Source organism: Sturnus vulgaris, chromosome 9 (assembly GCF_052056855.1).
Source record: "Sturnus vulgaris isolate bStuVul1 chromosome 9, bStuVul1.hap1, whole genome shotgun sequence".
In the NCBI taxonomy this organism is placed as follows: Eukaryota; Metazoa; Chordata; class Aves; order Passeriformes; family Sturnidae; genus Sturnus; species Sturnus vulgaris.
Window position 1 is genome coordinate 4892182 of NC_142251.1, and position 13391 is coordinate 4905572.

At 49.4% G+C, this 13391-nt stretch overlaps 2 protein-coding genes across 6 annotated transcripts in view; one reads left to right on the forward strand and one right to left on the reverse strand.

Annotated features, from left to right (window-relative positions):
- The window catches only part of SSBP3 (single stranded DNA binding protein 3), a 54339-nt gene extending 50451 nt beyond the window's left edge, over window positions 1-3888 (forward strand). For 3 of the 5 annotated variants that reach the window (XM_088169670.1, XM_014870593.2, XM_088169671.1), the window contains 9 exons: window positions 372-436; window positions 536-584; window positions 802-837; window positions 1023-1077; window positions 1492-1562; window positions 2259-2337; window positions 2533-2561; window positions 2752-2853; window positions 3403-3888. In XM_088169670.1, the coding sequence (XP_088025796.1) occupies window positions 372-436; window positions 536-584; window positions 802-837; window positions 1023-1077; window positions 1492-1562; window positions 2259-2337; window positions 2533-2561; window positions 2752-2853; window positions 3403-3432 (516 nt within the window). In that variant the 3' untranslated portion in view covers window positions 3433-3888. Of the gene's footprint in view, window positions 1-371; window positions 437-535; window positions 585-801; window positions 838-1022; window positions 1078-1491; window positions 1563-2258; window positions 2349-2532; window positions 2562-2751; window positions 2854-3402 lie in introns of those variants that run through there. The other 2 variants (XM_088169673.1, XM_088169672.1) reach the window with 2 other exon arrangements.
- A 5494-nt stretch (window positions 3889-9382) lies between these two features.
- MRPL37 (mitochondrial ribosomal protein L37) lies at window positions 9383-13331 on the reverse strand. Its single transcript, XM_014870675.2, has 7 exons — window positions 12895-13331; window positions 12510-12693; window positions 11931-12046; window positions 11262-11447; window positions 10854-11011; window positions 10173-10376; window positions 9383-9606 (listed from the first exon to the last, which is right to left on the reverse strand). The coding sequence occupies exons 1-7, from the start codon at window positions 13283-13285 to the stop codon at window positions 9529-9531; spliced, it is 1317 nt and encodes a 438-aa protein (XP_014726161.2). The 5' UTR covers window positions 13286-13331; the 3' UTR covers window positions 9383-9528.
- Window positions 13332-13391: the final 60 nt, after the last annotated feature.

Sequence of the window (13391 nt, forward strand, 5' to 3'; positions counted from 1 at the left end):
TGTTGCTGGCACTGGGGGCTGTGAACAGAATTGTCTCCTGGAGCTGGGAGGGGGATGTTTTCCCTCCACAGAGAGCAGGGAGGGGGAACTTTAGGACTCAGCCTGGCTCCCATCCATATTCAGCTGCCTGTTTTTTTTTATAAACACAATCGCCTCTTGTGTTCATCATCATTATTTTTTTTTAAAGCTCGTTTTTGCACACAGACTCACTTGGGTTTTTTGTTTTTTGGGTTTTTTTGTTTGTTTGTTTGTTGGGTTTTTTGTTTGTTTTTAGTTTTTGTTTGTTTGTTTATTGGCTTTTTTCCCCCTTTCTGTTGTCTCTCTGGTGTCCCTTCCCGTTCTGGTAGACTGACCCTTGGTTATCGTTGCAGAACTACGGCAGCGGCATGAGACCTCCACCCAACTCCCTTGGTCCTGGCATGCCTGGAATTAACATGTAAGGCAATCCCCACACCGGGAGGTTTCACCACTGAACTGGGACTGTCTACAGAACAGCACAACATTTATTTTTTCCCCTGTTTAATTTTGTCCCCAGGGGCCCGGGCGCCGGCAGACCGTGGCCGAACCCCAGCAGTGCTAACTCAGTGAGTATCGTGGAGCAGGAGCAGGGTTGGTTGGGAAGTGTCCTCCAAATGGGATCATTCCCCACTAGCTGAGCCCTGCTAATGAGAGGGGGTTCTCCAGCCTCTTGCTTAGGCTGCTGGGACTCCCATCCTTGCAGGCTGAGAGGGCACTGGGGGTCTTAGCTGTGCCCTGATGGGATCCAGCCCGTGGCTGAACCTGTCTCTCTTGTCCCTACAGATCCCATACTCTTCTTCATCACCTGGTACATACGTGGTGAGTCCTCCTGCTCCAGCTGTCTGTCCTTTCTTCTCTTTCCTTTGAGATTGTCTGGGGGGGAATCAGTGCCGTGGGAGGTGACTGGGCTGGGTTTGAGAATTGGGAATTTGGGGGTGTTTGAAGACATGGGAAGGTGAGCAGTGCTCATGTTTGCACCTCTGACCCCGACTTTGTTTCCGCAGGGTCCGCCCGGTGGTGGTGGCCCTCCAGGGACACCCATCATGCCCAGTCCTGCAGGTAGGAGCCTCCTGAGACCCCTCTCTCTCCAGGGCCATCCCTGCCCTATTGGAAATTACCAATTTTTGTGGCTTTTGGCTTTCTGGGAAGTGAGTTGCGTGGGCTTCTTGACTTTGGGGTTGCATTTTGGGATGTTCCTACATCCCCCTGTGGATTTGGATGCTGTGGGACTCAGGAAGGTGAGGAATTACTTCCCCACCCTTCCCAGCCAGGAGTTGAATTATTTTTCACAGTTGAATTTCTGTGATTAAAAACTTTGTGGATCTTCATTAAATACAAATTAGCCAGAAAATGGTGGTAGTTAGAGGGAATTTTGGGTGATAAAATACAAAAGAATGAGTTCAAGTGGCATGAGTTTGTTTTAATTAAGAAATGAATTAATCACCCGACTTACTGGGCTTCACTTTTCCACAGATTCAACAAATTCAAGTGACAACATCTACACAATGATTAATCCAGTACCGCCCGCAGGCAGTCGATCGAATGTAAGTCTGCTTTCTAATAATTTACATATCAGATACCATAACAAATCATAATTAACTTCATCAGTTGAGAGTAAAGCAGTTTAATTGATTTCAGCCATTTGTTACAAAACAGAAATAAAACAAACCATCAAAAAGCGATTAACTCTTGGGCGACTTTGTTAATTTTTTATGCTTATTAAGAGAGCAGCAGTCCTGCTGTTCCGGCCAAGGTGCTGGGTTTTTTGGGATATGGGTAACCTTAAATCCTGTGGAATGCTGGTTGGAATGCTGTGCTGCAGCTCTAGGTCTGCCGTCCAGCCAAATTTTTTAGGTGAACCCACAGGACCATAAGTCCCAGGTTGTGCCAGGGAATGTTTAGGTTGGATATTCAGAAATTTTTTTTTCATGGAAGGGGTTGCCAAGCATTGGAATGTGCTGCCCAGGGCAGTGGTGGAGTCACTATTCCTGGAAGTGTCCAAGGAATGTGTGGATCTGGCACTTCAGGGTATGGTTTAGTGGTGGTGCTGAGCTGACTGTTAGACTTGGTGATGTCAAAGGACTTTTGCAGCCTCAACAATTCAGTGATTCTACGATACCTCCCTCCTTGCCCTGCTCCAGAGGGATGGCTGGGGCAGGGACAGTCCTCAGGAGCCACCATGGCAGCTGCTGGAGTTGTTTTGTGGCTGATTTTGGTTTTGTTGCTTTTTTGTTCCGCAGTTCCCGATGGGCCCCGGCTCTGACGGCCCCATGGGCGGCATGGGTGGGATGGAGCCCCATCACATGAACGGATCATTAGGTGAGCCATGATGGTCCTTCATCCCCTGGGAACACTGGCACAGCATCCCAGTGGCTGCTCCCATCCTGGGGTCAGCCCCCAGTTCGCACCAGTGCTCAAAACAGAGCCTTTGGGTGGCAGTCAGCAGGGCTGTGGGGTCACGGGGCCATGGCTGCAGGCCCACTAAGGCTCTCCTCCTTCTTCTCCTCTCTGCAGGGTCAGGAGACATAGATGGACTTCCAAAAGTAAGTGGGGTTGGTTGCAGGGTGGGTGTGTGGGCTCTCCCCTTTCCTCAGCACTGGGGTGCTGCTGTGACCCTGATGGATGGGGACACAGGGAATGTGACTGGGGTGGGCAGGGCTCTGTCCTTCCCCTGTGGCATTTCAGGGGGGAGCCTGGGGACCTGCTCACCACCACCCCTCCCATCTCCCACAGAATTCTCCAAACAACATAAGTGGCATTAGCAATCCCCCGGGCACTCCAAGAGACGACGGGGAGCTGGGAGGCAACTTTCTCCATTCCTTCCAAAATGACAATGTGAGTGAGTGAGTGAGTTCCTGCCTGGGCATGGGGGGACGGTCCCCGAGGTGCCCTGGCACTGGGATGGGTGGGCTTGGCACAGTGGATGCCTTTTGAATTTGGGTTGTGCCATGTGTGAGCTGCTCCAGGAGGGAAAAGTGGGCAGGAGGAAATAAAACAGGAGGGTGGAAGCTTGGGGTGGGGGTGCACAGGTGGAGAGGAGCTGGTGCAGAGATGGCTGCGCTGGCCTGGCTGATTCAAGGCTCCATGGGTGGCTGCAGACATCCCTCCTCCCTCTATTAGCAGCATATACACATGTGCATGTTAATTATTTGTTTTAAATTGCATCTCGCCCCATACTGCTCTGATGATTTTCTTCCTGGAAAAGCAAGTTACAGTGCAGATTAGCCCTGATGAATTGGAGTCTCCAGCATATCCTCTCTTCCTGGTTTATTAGATCCAATTAGGTTGCTGTGTAGTTGTCATCAGCCTCCTTTTGCATCCTCTCTTCAATGTCCAGGGCTCTGACCTGCCTGGTTTCTCACCGTGGCTCTGTCTCTCTTCCAGTATTCCCCCAGCATGACGATGAGTGTGTGATTTCCCTCCCCCTCCTCCTCTCCAGGATCAAGAGAGTCAGCTGCCGTTCGGAGGATCTCAACGAATTATGCAAGAAGAAGAAGAAGAAGAAGCTAGGTGTATGGGCAGGGACACGCGTGGCGGGGGCCAAAACCCCAGGTTTAGTTTCATGCAATAAAAAGGCTGAACTTTTTATTCCATAAAACATGAAGGACAAAACTTAAAATATTTCAAGACATGACAAGACCCTTCTTTGTGCAGAAGGGTTTATATATGTACATGACACTTCTTTTTGGAAACAAATGGAAGCCTCTAGCACCCAACTCCGATCTCTTTGCTTTGTTCTTTTAAATAAAGACAGAAACCGAACCTGTTGTATGTTTGTGCCGTGCGACACCAGGAAGCTAGTCTAGATATGAAATCATGTTGTCTCTGTTGTAGTCATTTTTTTAAATAAACTGGACAGTTTACAATGGTGGTTTTCGTTCAGAAGGCCTGTTTTTGTTTTTCTTTTTTTTTTTTTCTTTTTTTTTCTTTTTTTTTATTTTGGGGGATTTTTCCCTTGTATTTTTTTGGGTTGTTTTTTTTTTCTGTTGTTGTTTGTTTGCAGCACAACGCTTCCTCCTCCAGTTAACAAGATCTGCTTTGGGGAAGAGACTCCACCACCTCGTTATAAACTTGTTAACGCAGGTGACCCCTTCTAGGATCACATCCTCGAATGAATCGTGATCTTGCTCTCTGTGACTGTGGCATGCACTGTGTTAGTCTTTCCCCCCCCTCTGAGTACAAGAAGAAATCTCTTGTCCCTCCCTTCCCCAGAGTCCTTCAGCTGGTTCACTGCAAAAATTGATTTTTTTAATAATTTTTTTTAAAAAGCCACTGGAAAAAAAAAGGGGGTTAATCTGATCTGGGACATTGAAACTGTGATCTCCAGCTAACTTTGGGATTTTCTGGGGGTTTTATTTGCTTTGGGGGCATTTTGCAGGGGGGGGTATTTTCTTTAGAGATGTGCTCTTGTCAGGATTTCACTTATCTATGATTTGGAACTGGATGGAGATATTTTTTAAGGAATTCTTGTTGTTAAAATGTAACCTTGCTATTCTGTAGGCTCGCTCTGTAATAAAATAAAAATTAATGGCAAGCATCGAAGGCCCTTCCTTCTGGTGGGAGAGGAAGGGACGAGCCAAGGCGGCGGGTTGGGATCTCTGTACATGACACTACCCTGTAGTTTGGTCTTGGTTTTTCTCCAGCTCCCATTTCTGCTCCATGTATATCATATTCTGTAAAATATTCTCTCCCTTGGATTTGACCTTTGTGCGGATTATTGAAAGCATTGTATCTTGTTTCAGTGTTTTTTCTTACCTTGTAGTCTGGTTCGAAAATTACCGAGAGGGGAAAAAAAATAATTATTATACATTGTAGTTTGTGTACGATATTTGTTGATAATGTTTTATTAAAGGGATGTCTTTTTTCCGCACCCCTTCATTGAAATGTTTTTGGGGGACATTTGGCTTGTTTTTATTATTCTGACTGCAAGACATGAGATGACAAAACAACTTTTTTTTTAGTGTGTAATACGAATAATTTTTTTTAATGTTTGCCTTCTTTTTCCTAGGCATTTTCATTCTGCTTTACCTGTAGAAAGTCAGGAGGGAGGGAGGGGCGGGTGGGATGGGGGGGTCTGAGGGTGTCAGTTTCATAGTTACAGTCAGGTTAATATTTTCCAAGTAATGCAGATTTGTTGCATTGCATACCCAGGGGCTCCCCAAGGAGTCAAATTTTTACCTTTTCCACTTTACATCTTGTTCAGGTTTGGGGGGGTTTTTCCTTTTTTTTTTTTTAATTTTTTGTTCTGATGTGAGGAAATGAAAGGACCGGTTTTAATGTATTTTAAAATGAATAGGTAAATTATTGTCTTCATTGGTATGGGATGGTTTTTTGAATGAAACGGTTCCCCCTCCTTCTCCCCCCTCCCCCTGCTGTAATAAATATCAACATAAACATTTGATTTTGGTGCTCTGCAGTTTGTTCCTGGTGTTTGCTGCCACACCCAGGGCGGGAGTTGGGTGTTTTTTTCCAACTTTTATCAAGGGCCAAACCCCAGATTTGGGGTGTGGAAGCAGAAGTGATGCAGAGCTGAAGTGGCATTTTAGGGGGGCTGGCTGAGCCTGGGAATTCAAAATCCTAAAGGGATTCAGGACCTTTCAGGATGCAGCTCAGGAGCTGGGTGAGATTTAGTGATGCCTGTTTGTTTCTTGGATTTTTTTTTTTTTTTTAAGCATTTTGAAAATTTAGCCTAGAAAATGGTGAGTGTTGTCTGCACCAGGCTGAGGATGTGCTGGCCAGACCCTTGCCCTCCCCACACCCAGCCCATCAGGTTGCAGACAGAGAGGAGTGTTTTAGGGGCTGAAAAGGGATTTTTTGGGGTACAGTTTCCCAGGCTTTGCTCGTTCGAGGCGGGAGGAGTTGGGATGCCAGTGAGATGATGGAGGCTGGTCTGCCCTGTAGCAGCTCCCTGTGCCAGGAGCTGGGAGCTGCTACTTCCCGTTTTGCCAGAGTCCTGCACTGCGGGGAGGTAAGAAAGGGAGGGGAATACATGAGTGTTGTTTTCTGATATATAAATACTGAGCTTGCAGTGGGGGCTGTGCCCCCCTCCTTGGGCAAGAGCTGCGGTGCTGGGTGGGAGCGAGCACCATTACAGGAACAAACTGGAGCTACTGGGGATGGAGAAACCCAGGCAACCCAACCTGGTTCCCCAATGGGCAGCATCAGAGGCTGGGGGAAAGATTGGGAATTTTGGGGCATTTGGATGGGTGTTTGCAAGTGCCAGGTGCCTGGAACGCACCTGGGAGCTGCTGTGTGAGACTTGTTCTCTACCTTTGACTAGTTGGGGCAGGACATGGCTGGCTGGGAGCTCTCTCCCTCCTTGTGGGAATGTTCAGGTGTGGGCTGTGGGTTCAGGGGGTTGTGGGCAATCCTGGAGCTCTGCTGCTCCTGGGGAATGCTCCCGCCTGGCACTGGCACCCGCAGCCACGGTACTGCTGGAATTCCAGCAGTAAGCACTGTGAGGTTTGGATGCTCCTGGAGCAGAAGGGGCAATGCATTGGATGGCTGCTGGGTTTGGGAGCCACCATCGTGCCTGCAGAGCCCATCAGCAGAGGAGCAGAGTCTGTCTGCACCCTGTACTGCCTGGGTAGGTTTACTTCCAGGGTAACACCACAGATACCCATGTGCAGGGCCCACAGCCATGCCCCAGTGTGGATTTTGGTCCAGACAATCACGTCCCCTGTGCTTTGCAGAAAGCAGAGTGTGGGCATTGTCCATCACTTGATTTCATGACCCCTGAGGGGTTGAGGCTGATGAGGAAATCCTGCCATCCCTTCCTACCCTTGGCTGCCCAGAGCAGCAGGCTCTGCACTGCTGCCTGTTGTGTTCTTATTGTGGGGCATAGCAAAGTCCTTCCTGTTGGTTCTTAAGGGTTACAGGCTGGTATTATTAAATATCACCATGAAACTGCCAAGTTCCCTCCTCGAAACGTCTCCTGAGCCCAGCCTCAGGGATAATTGTCTCCCCCATTAGTTTTCATTAAATTAAATGCAGGAGGAGGATCAGAAAAACCAGGGGCTCCAGGCTGAGCACGGTGTGTACTTGTTGGCATGATGTGTGCAGCCTGTGGAGCTGGATTTTGCATTGGGAGCAGTTCAGGGGAAGGGAGTGTGGAGTGATGGAGAGCTCTCCTGCAGGCAAGCAGGCTCCTCTGGGTCCTGCAGAGCTCTCCTGCGGGCAGCCAGGCTCCTCTGCCTCCTCATCTCGGGCTCCCCATTCTTGCATGTTCTGCTTCCCCGGCTGCCGTTCATGAAAAGTTAATGCCTGGCCCTGGTCCGTGCTGAGGTAACGCCATTCGTCTGCTGACGAGCCTTTATAACTTATTGATGCCAGCCCAGATGTGTTTCTGTGACCCATTGTTGGGCTCCCCATCCCACCTCCCTCAGCTGGGCCCATTCCAGCAGGCCACCCTGGAGGAACTGGGAGAGCTGAGCCATGCACAGAGTGCTTGGGAAGCACAGCAGGGCACCAGGGACAGGAGATAGGGGCTGCCTGCTTCAAGGACCACGACAATCCAACCCGAGCATCTGTGCCAGGTGCCAAGCTGGGAGCTTTGCTCGCCCCCACATTGAGCTCCCCTCCAGGTCCTCAGAGGTGCATTCCCTGCACGAGGAGCAGCTGCTCCTTCCAGTGACACACGAGTACTGCCTGTCCCTATCCTCAGGTGAGAGTGGCTGTGCCTCAGCAAAGCAGGGACATGGCCTCACACACTTGTGTAGGATCCTCTCAGCTCCAGTGGCTCCCTGGTGCTGTACACAACCCCTGGAGCCTCATTTTCTTGCTGACCATCCCATGTTTCCCTGCTTCTGCTATTTTTCAAAACTCCCTTTGCTCTGCCTTCTCCATCCCTCCCTGTGCTTGTGCTTTGTCTCAGCTCAGCTTGGACACAGCAGGGTTCCAGCTTCCCTCACTCTCTCCCCTTCAACTGCCTGCTCTGACAGAGATGTCTTTGTTGAGAGGTAAAAGCAGCTGAAGGGACTCTGCCTCTTCCAGACAGGCCATCCCCACAAATTCCCACATCTACGAGAAGCACACGAGGTGTTTCACCTCTACACAACCCCTCCCCACCACAGCTGCTCTTCCACCAGGCTTCCTCAGGGAAATTCTCTCTTCAGGAATGCTAACAGGCAGCTGGCTGCCCTACAGGGCTTCCTCCCTAGGACGGGTAATGACCCGAAGCTGGAAGAGAGAGGGGATGTCAAGCAGAGTCCGTGTGACACAGCAGGAAGCCAACAGCCCGAGAAAGAAACACCCACTGCGTGTGACAGGCTCCACAGAGCACAGCTCTGTTAAAACGTATTCCCAAACACCTGGGTGCAAATCACAGACCTGAGCAGATTTACTCCGATGAGCTGAATTAGGCATCCCTCGAGCAGGCAGGATTAACATGATGCAGAGCAATGCAACATTTAGGAGGTTATTTCTCTTTCAAGCACCTCTCCTAACTATGGAAGGATTTGTTAATTTAGTGCAGCCACTGCATCCCAATTTACAGGGTGCAACCGTTGATCTCAAATATGACTGGTGAATGTTCCCAAAACCTGCAGAGTGCAGCTGCCTGATGGACTGGGGCTGGAACACACAACTGGGGTGTTCATCCAGATGGCCAGGGATCACAAAGCACAGACCAGCCTCTGAAACAAGACACTGAAGTGAGATGAATTTCTTGGAAATGTGCTCTTCCACACCTTAAAATAGCGCAGGCTGTCCTCTCCCTTCCCATGTGCTGGAGGGTACCAGAACTGCAAAACATTCTACATTTGGCTGCAGCTAATTTAGCTTTCATTTTACAAAACCCACACTAATCCCCCCATGTTAAAAAGAATATGCTTCCTGCTCAGTTAACTCTGTGTGGCAGGAAGAAATTCTTCCTTTGTATTTTTAGCAGCAAATACCAGCTACAGGCACCAAAGTTTCCCTGCTACATTCTACACCCCAAATGCACAGGTCTCTTCATCCAGGATTGGGGGATAAAAGGACTGTGGTTCTACAGATCCAACAAAGCAATCCCTCCGATTAAGTGCTTTGGGAACTAAGCACAGGGCAGCACGACACATCCCACAGCAGCCAGGAGTAAAACAAAGTCAAAGCCAGGCAGAATGAAAAAGGCTCGTGGCTCAGGCTTTCCCCTTGAAGCTTTGTAAGTCTCTTCTGCATTCAGAGGGACTCAAAGCAACCTCGGGAATAGGTTTGAGTCTGGCTCTGTGCAGAAGCACACTGAGAGCAGAGCCTGCGCAGACGAATAATGACTGGCTTATGTTCTTCCCAGGCAATGGAGGAAGAGTGCAGGAGGATGTATCTGATGACTTCTCTAACCCAAATCCAGAGGTGAGCCCCTAAAATGAAAGAGTTTCTTCATGCACTATTTAGTTTAAAATAAAATTTTACTTTCAGTAACAATATAATTTATTTTTTAAAGTAAATTAATCCACCTTTCTTTAATTATACGATGGTTCTGGCAAAGAGAAGCAGCAGGTACAGTTGGTGAAGTATTTTCATTTGAGCTGAATTTCACACAGTTCCATGCAGATACAGTGCCAGAAACTTCTTGAATGTGTCTGGCTGAAAGCCAGAAATTCCAGCGGGCTTCTGCAGAGAAAGACACGGATGCTCAGTTTGCAGTGAAGTGATTAATGTAGACAAACAACGGCTTTAAACATGCTTGAATAAGACTTTCAGGCATGGCAGCTTCCAAATTGTGCTCTCCCTCCCCAGAAGGGTTTGTGTGGGGCTACTTCCACTGGTGTCAATTTCAGAGGGCAGAAACCCTTTGCCTGTGAGTGAGATGCCCTCCCAGTATAACCAGTGCTGGCAGCCCTGTGCTCCATTTACTCCCCAGAGAGGCTGATGGCCGCTTGTGAGCGCTCCCTTCCTCAGAGCTGGTTTTAAACAAGCACTTTATGAGATGGTGGATTACAGCTGGGGGCGTCTGTATCTAGGAGTTCATGTAAAGCTTGGCATGTTGCACATCAGCACTACAAATACTCAGGAACTGAGAATACTCAGAAACACCTGCTTAGGTAAAAATGAGGCCAATGTCCACTTCAGGTCCCTCCAGCTGGTTTAAAACCTGCTGCAGCTCTGTGTTAGCTCTCAGACCCCCAGCTGTGGTGAAAGGGCAGCATTTCCACAACCATTTCCCAAGTTTTCCTTACCGTAACAACTCTCTTCTTGATTTCTGGGACACATTGGGCTCTCTCATACAGGTTCTGATCAGAGTCAATCCAGACTAGATTTTTTATGCCATCATTAGAGACAAGGTCTGTTGTATTTAACTGGAACACCATGAACTGGAAGAGCTGTCCATCTGTGCCAATGCTTTGCACCACTATTGGCTGCTCCAAAACCTTGGGATCATTCTAGGAAAAGAAGGGGCATGTGGGGAGAATGTTTCAAGAGCTAGTTACAACAGAAATTGTATGAGTACTTGCTGATTCTGCACCTTTGGGCTGGTTTAAAGCCAAGACTTTAATAAATATATTGTTACCTTGCCCAGAAAATTACTCTAGTCAAACTAGTTTTGAATGCAGATTTTGTATTTTAATTAAAATTCCTCCTTCAGCCAGCAATGAAGTGTCAATTTACATACTGAGCTGTGAGATGGGTTAGAGTTTTACAGCTGAACTTACTCCCTAGTTCCTGCCCATACCACCCTGCTGCATCACAAACACGCTCCTTACTGAGCAGCAGATTTCTGGATTTTTGAAGGTTGGATTTTCACCTCCGGACTGGGAAGCCTGGATGTGAAAATTACTGTGAGGAGCTTTCAGGCCTCCCTGCACTGGCTGCAGCAGTAGGGGAAGAAGAGAGGCCCAGCAGCAGCCTCCCATACGTACCCCGTGGAGCACCCTGGCCTTGGCCAGCGCGTTGCCAAAAGCAAACATCAGCATTTTAGCACGGAGCTGTTCTGGTCTGAACCTGTCAGTGCGAACGTTGGCAGACTCCAAGAAGAACAGGGTGTGAGGATGAGAGTAGGGATAACCATCTCTGAAACCTAAAGGGCACATACTCATGTCAGAAACCACTCAGGAAGACACTATGCAGCCAAGGTTTTCTCCCATTATCTTCAGGAACTGCTCTTCTCCTCAGTCCTGCTTAGGCAACAAAATACCACAGGTCTGGAGCACCTGCACTGCAAATCTGTGCCCATTCCTCTGCCCCCTCATTCCCTACTCTCAGCTGCCCCCAGAAGGACAAGGACTCCCAAGTTAACCCAAACACAGAGAATTCTCATCCACACTGACCTGTATCATTGAGCTCTTTGTACACATTCACCTCCTGAAGATCGATTGTAGGCGCAATGGGATAGAAGGTCTCCAGAACGTGTTCTTTGGTGGCCAGTATCTCCTCCTTGGAGGCTACTGGTGGTATTGGGGTCATACAGTTCATGAGTATTCCACTTAGGCCACGGACCTGAAGGAGGATGGATTCTGGGAAGGGAAATTAGGCTACAGTCAAACACTGGTGAAATAACATCAGGGAAAGATGTAAGTTTCCTTTTGCCAGTCTGTTCTGCAAGGCTCAATCTCCCCCTCACCTCCAAACCCATCTTAAATAGTAGCTCAGCTATAGGTTCTTCTTCTAAAATGCCAATGCTAATTGCTAGGGTTAAGTTCTTAACTAAACATCCTTTAAAAAAACAACAGCACTGACTTAGGACACAAGAAAATAAACAATCAAGCCTAAGACACTGGTTCCCTTCTCCCACCATCTCACCACCTAATAATCTCCTCATGGACAGCATCCTGCCACCATCCAAGGCTGCCCATGCCAACAGCATTATTTAAACCAGAAAGAATTACCTGGTTCCAGAAATTGTTTAATTTCATCCAAGTCCTCAGCCTTAAACCCAGGAGCTTTGCTATCCCTCTTATCTTACAGAGCTAAATGCTTCCACCACAGCAGCAACTGACCTCTTTCCCACGTTGCTGCTATCCTGCAGTTTCTAGCCAACATCCTTTTACTCAGAGAAGGATACTTCGCAGACAGTGACCGGCATACGTGTATCAAGTTTTCAAACAGCACCGGGCTGTAAAACAAGAAAAGAAACAGTTACATAAAAATGAGATCATAATAGCAGGCAAATGCTTCTGGGGCACAAATGCTGTAAAATGACTGTATGTACAACATATAATGGCATAACACTCCCAAACGGTTAACAGAGATTGCAGATTGGTATCACACACACCAGGCCTGTTTCAAGTTGGCAGAGGTAATGCTTACAATTATTTTTAAAATTGATACTCTGCACCAGCTAGAAGTAGATATTGAGTAGAAACAGAGACACTGGCCTGAAAGAAGCTTTGATCTAGCATAGTATTTATGTCAGTGCTACTGTCAATATTCAGAATTGGGTTTTATTTGTTGCTTTGGTTGTTGGGTTTTTTTTGTTTGACAGTCTGGTCTTGCACAGCAGACCTTCTTTCCACAGAAGAGCTGTGTATGAATTTTCTCTGTAGCGTTTAAAACCTCCCCTTCAGCTGAGGACTCACCAATATTTTTCCCTCCTGGGAGCAGCCTCTGCCGTGTCCCAGAGCCGTGCGTGGGACACCACATGTTTCGCCCTCTCCTCGAGCTCTTGCAGCCCAAGAGCCGGGTTATCCACAATGCCCTGCACGGCTGGGGGCAAACCTTCCACCAGCTTCGTCTTGGTGAGCCACTGCGCCTGCCGCACTCCTGGAAACACAACCCAAGGCGATCTGTCACAGGTGACAGTGGCGATCCCTTCCAACCCATCTAGACGTGACCGAGGCTGCCTGGCAGCTCATGGGGCCGGGCAGGCTCTTCACAGCCCGTGTTTTACACTCTGTGCGAGAACCTTTGGCAGGAGGAGAAGGGCGAGTGCTTGGGGAGGGGACAGCGCGGGGCGTGTGGTACCTTCCAGCATGCGGACACCCTGGTGGCAGATGTAGCACCCGCGCTCCTTGTACAGCGGCATCTCCTCGTAGCGCGGCCCCGGCGAGTGCCAGGGGTCGCGCCAGCCGCGCTCCCAGGGTGGGAAGCGCGGCCGGGCCAGGCCGGGCACGTAGTGCAGCCGTTCCGCGTACGTGACGGTGTCCAGCTCCACCTGCTCCCGCACCGGCCGCGGCTCCACCATCTCCGCCAGCACCTCGGGCGGCGGCCCGCGCACGGTCCAAGGCGTGCGTGGAAGCCCCCCGCGGTGGCGGGGCCGCCCCCCGCGGGTGATGATGCCGCGGGTGAGACCCCGCGCTCCCGCCGCCACTCCCGCCCGCCTCAGCGCCATCGGCCCCGCCACCATCGCCGCCATCCTCCTCCTCCTCCCGCCGCCGCCTCACCACCCGCCCGCCGCCATCTTGGCGCGGGCTCTCCCCCCACCGGCACCCCCGTGACTGACGGCGGCGGCGGCCAATGGC

Bases quoted from the DNA above. Each gene is read 5' to 3' on its own strand.
- MRPL37 (XM_014870675.2), bottom strand. From the start codon at position 13,285: ATGGCGGCGATGGTGGCGGGGCCGATGGCGCTGAGGCGGGCGGGAGTG. The intron at 12,047-12,509 runs GTGAGTCCTCAG...CTTGTTTTACAG, and splicing joins CCCAGGAGGGAAAAATATTG to CCCGGTGCTGTTTGAAAACT. The intron at 11,012-11,261 runs GTCAGTGTGGAT...TGTGCCCTTTAG, and splicing joins CAAAGAGCTCAATGATACAG to GTTTCAGAGATGGTTATCCC.